Raw genomic sequence first — 6,000 nt, 5'->3', positions numbered from 1 at the left:
GCAGTTAATTGGTTCCAGACCTGACCGTGAAAAGTGAATTTCTGTGAAGTGGGATTCCTTGTTTTATAATGGAATATTTTGGTAGTTGGAGCATAGAAAACTTGTTTATGACCTTCTAAATACAGTTTTTAACAATATTAGAGCCCTCTAGTCATGAAATAACACTCCTATAGTCACTTTTACAAACCCATTACCCAATATAGTGGACATAAGAAAAAATAAGACCTGTAAAGCGTGTTAGGGATCATTGTGCCTGTTGCGAGATCATTTAAACCTGTAATAAAAGCCTGTTGTTCCTGACATCAAGTCTGGTGTATGGATGTGACGATCACTAGTATTAGTAACTACTGCGGTAAAAACTACTGTTAGTAGAACTGTCCATCCATCCATTTTCTATGCTGCTGGTCCTCACTAGGGTCTCGGGGGTATGCTGGAGCCTATCGCAGCTGACGAGAGGCGGGGTACAACCAGGACTGGTCGCCAGCCAATCACAGGGCACATATAGACAAACAACCATTCACACTGACATTCATACCTATGGACAATTTAGAGCAGCCATCCGTCCGGAAATGGAGCCAATGATGGCCCTTTACGGACCCGTGACCAATTAAAGCAATTGGAAAATATAATAACATAAAATCATGCCCGCAGACCAATCGCAGCGTCAGTTTGCATGCGTAATTACTTGAGTTATTCCGGTTACCTCACAGCAAACGCAATGACGTCACTGAAAGGTGAGGTAAAAAAGAGGAATTGTGTGACAAATTCAGGCAAATTCCAATGTAAGCTACAACAATAACAACAAATTCTGAAAATTGTATGTAGTGTTGCTTATTTGTTAAAGAGACACTTATTAAATTTATTATTACGGTAGTTTTTCTCTGAGAAACTGGTGCAGTTTTATTTAACTTAAAAATAAGCCTCTTGTGTTCATTAATTGTTTGTACAGTCAAACTTTTTATTATGTATGTGAAAGTCGGTTTTGTTTTCTTTTAAATGCAATTTAGGGTGTCAAAAATAAGTGTGTTGTAGGGCAGTGGCAATTATTTTTTTGTCATGCCCCCCTGGGGTGACAGAAATATTTTCGCACCTCCCGATATGAAATACTATTGAGAAAGTGATCATATCTATTTATTTATCTGTACTGTACAGACTGAACTGAAAAAGTGCAAAATGCAACAAACTGGAGAGCAATGAAGCATACAAGCATATTCAAGAGACAAATGCATGCAGAGTAAGACAAATTCAGACATGTTGGCAGGTCTGCACTAATATTGAAAGTCCTCCCCGCCCCTCATGCCCATCCTGACAGTTCACAGCACTGCCTCCGGGGGGGCTCGCCCCACTATTTCAGAAACACTGTTGTAGAGTGATGTGCCGGTTTCGTTGCATTTGATATTCATATGAGCTAGTCTGTTTGACGCAATTTAAGACAAAATAAGGCTCTGACCATCGCTGTGGGAAAAAAAGCATAAATGGAACTTAGGCAATTTTAATTGAAGACCCCTGATTTTAATTAACCTAACATGCATATTTTTGCAGATGAGATAATTAAATTGTTCATAATAAATGTTTCCGACCATAATGTAAGGTGCATACTTTTCTGCATTAATATTATTGTTATATAGCCTACTTTAGAACAAAGTGACATTTATTGCAAAACAACTGTAATAAATAACAGCTTACAACCAGCACTTTAACATTTCTAAAAATAAAACATTTATCAAATATGCATATGAAATAGAAATGAAATATAGAAATATAACAAATGTATAAACCCAATCGAGCATTATTTCAAGGTTTAAAAACCTCCCTGTTTTGGCCCCGCTCTCCTCCTGTCTTTGATGTTCTCTGATTTGTTGTAAGAAAGTCCAGACTGGCATTTTGTTGCATTTGACTTTTCCATACTGGGATTACAGCTTCCGAATGATCCTGGAGTGCTGTGTGATGTAGTAGAGGGCTCAACATGTCCTGCAGGAATGAAACATACACATAATTGATGGGCCACAACTATTAACTCATTGTAAATACAGTCGTAATTGTAATAGTAGTATAGTAACAGTGTGCTGAAAACAAATATATACTGATGGTAAGAAGAATAACTACATGTATGTAGTTGGGATAACTTTAGATTCCAAAAGTTGAATAAAGTTTGGTAATTTGTTGTGCTGTCCACGTAAGATCATGTTGTTTACATCTTTTATTTAGCTCACTTCCTGACCATCCATACTGTATGCTGAATACAATAAACATATCTCACCATGGGTATTGTTGGTGGGCTAGGGTATCTATAATTTACAACAAACAGGCTTGTGCTGCGTTACATGAGTGATTTGATAGCTAACATAAACGCCAACCTCACAGTACACTTCAGTAATGTAGAGTCCCCTCGCTAGCGATCGATTTTAAAATACAACTTACAATTAACAGGCTAAATGTGATCGCTATCTAATCATTGTCTAATCATTTCTGAAATGCAGTAGATTGTAGTGAAGTTGGATATTGGTGTTACAGACTAGTTATAACTAGCGACAACCAACAATTCAAAACAAAGTAGTAGCAAAAGATTGAATATCTACTAAAACATGAGTGACGATGTTGTGAAAATCAATTATTCTGCTCAACTACTTAGATTTATATGCTTCTTTCGGTCTCCGCTCTGTCTTCCTTTAGCTGGAGTGTAGTATACTCCGCCCACCCCTTGGTTTTAAGTCTCGTCCCCGGCCAAACTTGGTTTCTAGGGCTGTACACCCCTTAACACATACCGTTGTGGCATGGATTCTTGTAAACTTGCAAAACCTAGGGATAAGGGCTATGTAGTAGAATTGGGATTTGGCCCTTGTGACCAGTGTAGAATACTACATATCACAATGCCAGTGTATTTTATGTGTCTTCTGAATCCCTTATATTTGTATTGTACTTCATCTAGCCATTTTTATGCTTGAAAATGTTTCATTCAGGCAAAAAAAAAAAACAAAAATTTGCTTAATTATGCACATTTTTGACATTTTGGCCGCATCCAACCACAAAACAGCATGATTTAGTAATATATTTTAAAAGACTGTGATAGAGTTAGGCTTGTGACTATAGTCCATAAATCAATTAATCGCACGATAAATAAAAACAAACACGATAATTTTGCCGGCCTCGATAAATTGCCATGTGCATGCATGTTTGTTGGCACAAGTGAGTGTCATCAGGAATAACAATTTGTTTTTGTCTTTTTTGTTTATTTTATTATGTTGTTTGTTATTTTTTTTTTTTTAAAGCTCTTGACATTCCAATTATGTTAAATACTCTTGCTTTTGATATGGTGTACTCTCATCATTATGCCATGTTATCATTACATTCATGAAAAACGGGTCCCAAAATAATGTTGACAATAATGTAGTTTATCTGCAATAATTTGTAGGACAGTTGTGGTCCAGCAGAATTTATCGTGATGAGCCTAGATAGAGTGAAGCCACGAAATTCGAAGCATGAAGGGGCAAGGGATTTACTGTAATAGTATTCCCCGATGATGGTGATACAAATATAATTTCAAATCAAGCCATGTGGAGTGTCCAGGAAATATGCATATCGTGATGAGGCGGTGGGTGGAGCAAACTGGATGTTGACAGACGTATTTTTCAGTCGTTTTGTTTGTTAGCCATACTTAAGCAGCACTCAGGCGTTGGATGTTTTTTAAGCTGGGCTTAATGAAGGTGTTACTCAAATAGATGTTTCAGTATTTGGACATTACACATGTTCTAGCTACCATCAATGGCCCAGAAATGTGTATTTGCTGTTGTGTGACACTGCCGGGTGTAAATATATTTAGACGGAGGCAGACGGAATGGGTAAACGGCAGAATGAGACAGAACCTTTATGAACAAAATGTCAACATTTTTTTCCATTTTTCCTCTCTCCACAGGAAAGACGACTGTGCGAGGACCCAAAATAAGTGATTATTTTGACGTAAGTTTGTCAGTTTGAGTCACTGAAAGGAAGTGCTGAGAGAATTGTTCAATATCTGACGACCTTATTTGTTGACACTTGAGAAGAAAAGTAGTGAAACAAAAAGAAGCGCTGTCAGATCGGCTACTCCCAAGTGTTTGCAATGATGTCATCGCTTCTTTCTTTGTCCTTTCTAGTTCCAGGGAGGAAATGGGTCCAGTCCGGTGAGAGGCCTCCCACCAGTTATTCGTTCCCCTCAGAATTCCCACTCACACTCCGCTCAGGGCGCTGCTGTAAGTTGTGCCCCAAAACTGCTGTGCTCCATTTGGAATTTGGCCGTCTCAACACCAGCACTATCTCTTCAGTTGCAGGGTAGACAAAACAGCTCATCTCCCACCAGTCTGTCCTTTGGCGAGCACATGGCACATCCAAAACAACTAGCAGTCAAACTGGTTCAGGTGAGGGACTTTCTGGTCATCACGCCACATTGTAGCCCTTTACAATCCACTTGAGTGAAACCTTTTACACTTTTTTTTTGTTGTTGTTTTTTATCAGAAATATTTTTATTGAATTTTGACAAAGTAAAAAACAAATGCACACAATGTTTGCTGGTAGTTTAGGCAGAGAACGAGAGTGTGAGAAAACAAAAACAAAAACAGCAAAATAACAAACAAAAAACCCCAACACAAAAACACCCACAATGTAAGCCACACACAGCCCAAAAAGACAGAGGTCCGAGTTTGGTAGGACAACCAAATGCAAAACAACCAAAGCAAATACACAAGTGAGTTAAACGACAGATGACAGCAAATAGGCCAGAGCGGGAAAGCTATTGGGGAACTCAGGTAAATTTAAAGTTGTGGAAATATACTAAGAAAGGTCCCCAGACATTTTGGAATTTTTCTTTGGCATTACAAATTGAGTAATGAATTTTCTCCAGATTTAAACAAGACATGACATCTCTCAGCCACTGAGCGTGAGTGGGCGGAGTGGCATCCTTCCACTTTAACAGAATTGCCCGTCTGGCCAAGAGGGAGGCAAAAGACAAACTTCGTTGTCGTGTGGGGGTCAAACGCAAGTCGGGTTCACCTGTGGTGCCAAACAGTGCTATTAAAGGGTTGGGTTGCAAGGGTAAATTGCTAATTACAGAAAGTGTCTGAAAGACTTCCCTCCAATACTTCTCCAGACTAGGACAAGACCAAAACATGTGGATAAGTGTGGCATCCTCCCTCTTACACTTGTCACAACAGGGATCCACCTCTGGATATATACGGGCTAGTTTGGATTTTGACATATGAGTCCTGTGTACAACTTTAAATTGTAGCAAGCTATGGCGGGCACAAATAGAGGTTGAATTGATCATTTTAAAGATTGTATGCCACATGTCACCTGTCAAAGACATATTTAGGTCTTGCTCCCATGCTGTTTTAATGTTAGTAAGAGAGGTCTGTCTTATGTCCAACAGTTTAACATAAACAGTAGAAATTAACCCCTTGTGTGATGGTTGCAAGTCCAGAAGTGCATCAACAATGTTCGTACCAGGAATCTCAGGGAAATTTGGTAATCGACTGTAAACATAGTGCCTAACCTGAAAGTACCGAAAGAGATGGGACTTTGGAAGATTATATTGTTCCGTTAATTGCTGGAATGACATGAACGTATTATCGATAAACAGGTCTCGGAGACACAATATGCCTCGTCTACGCCACTCCCGGAACCCCAGATCCAGCAAGGAAGGTTGGAAAAGATGATTGTCTGAAATGGGGCTAAAAAGGCAGAGATCTTCAAAACCAAAATGTCTCCTAAACTGGGCCCACACCCTCAACGTATGCCAGACCACCGGATTATCAATACGTTTGCTTGACGGAAAAGGGAGTGCAGATCCAAGTAACGCTAGAATAGAAACATTTTTAGCCACATTCAACTCCATCTCCACCCATAAAGGCCGGTCTGGACGGTACTGATAGTATGACCAGAATATGACCCATCGAATATTGGCTGCCCAATAATAACAGCGAAAGTTAGGCAACGCCATCCCACCCTCTTGCTTAGGTTTTTGTAGAT

At 39.2% G+C, this 6,000-nt stretch overlaps 2 protein-coding genes across 2 annotated transcripts in view; one reads left to right on the top strand and one right to left on the bottom strand.

Annotated features, from left to right (window-relative positions):
- tlk1a (tousled-like kinase 1a) overlaps positions 1–6,000 on the top strand; it is a 36,076-nt gene that overhangs the window by 9,552 nt on the left and 20,524 nt on the right. Inside the window, exons 6-8 of the mRNA XM_054788359.1 lie at positions 3,914–3,957; positions 4,134–4,229; positions 4,302–4,394. Of these exons, the coding sequence (XP_054644334.1) occupies positions 3,914–3,957; positions 4,134–4,229; positions 4,302–4,394 (233 nt within the window). The remainder of the gene's footprint in view (positions 1–3,913; positions 3,958–4,133; positions 4,230–4,301; positions 4,395–6,000) is intronic.
- Positions 175–6,000, bottom strand: part of LOC129188182 (Golgi reassembly-stacking protein 2-like) — a 44,817-nt gene continuing 38,991 nt past the window's right edge. The window contains exon 9 of the mRNA XM_054788363.1: positions 175–1,971. Within this exon, the coding sequence (XP_054644338.1) occupies positions 1,802–1,971 (170 nt within the window). The 3' untranslated portion in view covers positions 175–1,801. The remainder of the gene's footprint in view (positions 1,972–6,000) is intronic.

The sequence above is a fragment of the Dunckerocampus dactyliophorus genome, chromosome 9 (genome assembly GCF_027744805.1).
Source record: "Dunckerocampus dactyliophorus isolate RoL2022-P2 chromosome 9, RoL_Ddac_1.1, whole genome shotgun sequence".
Taxonomy (NCBI): Eukaryota; Metazoa; Chordata; class Actinopteri; order Syngnathiformes; family Syngnathidae; genus Dunckerocampus; species Dunckerocampus dactyliophorus.
The sequence above is the reverse complement of the archived record's forward strand: the minus strand, read 5'-3'. Positions and strand labels throughout refer to the sequence as shown.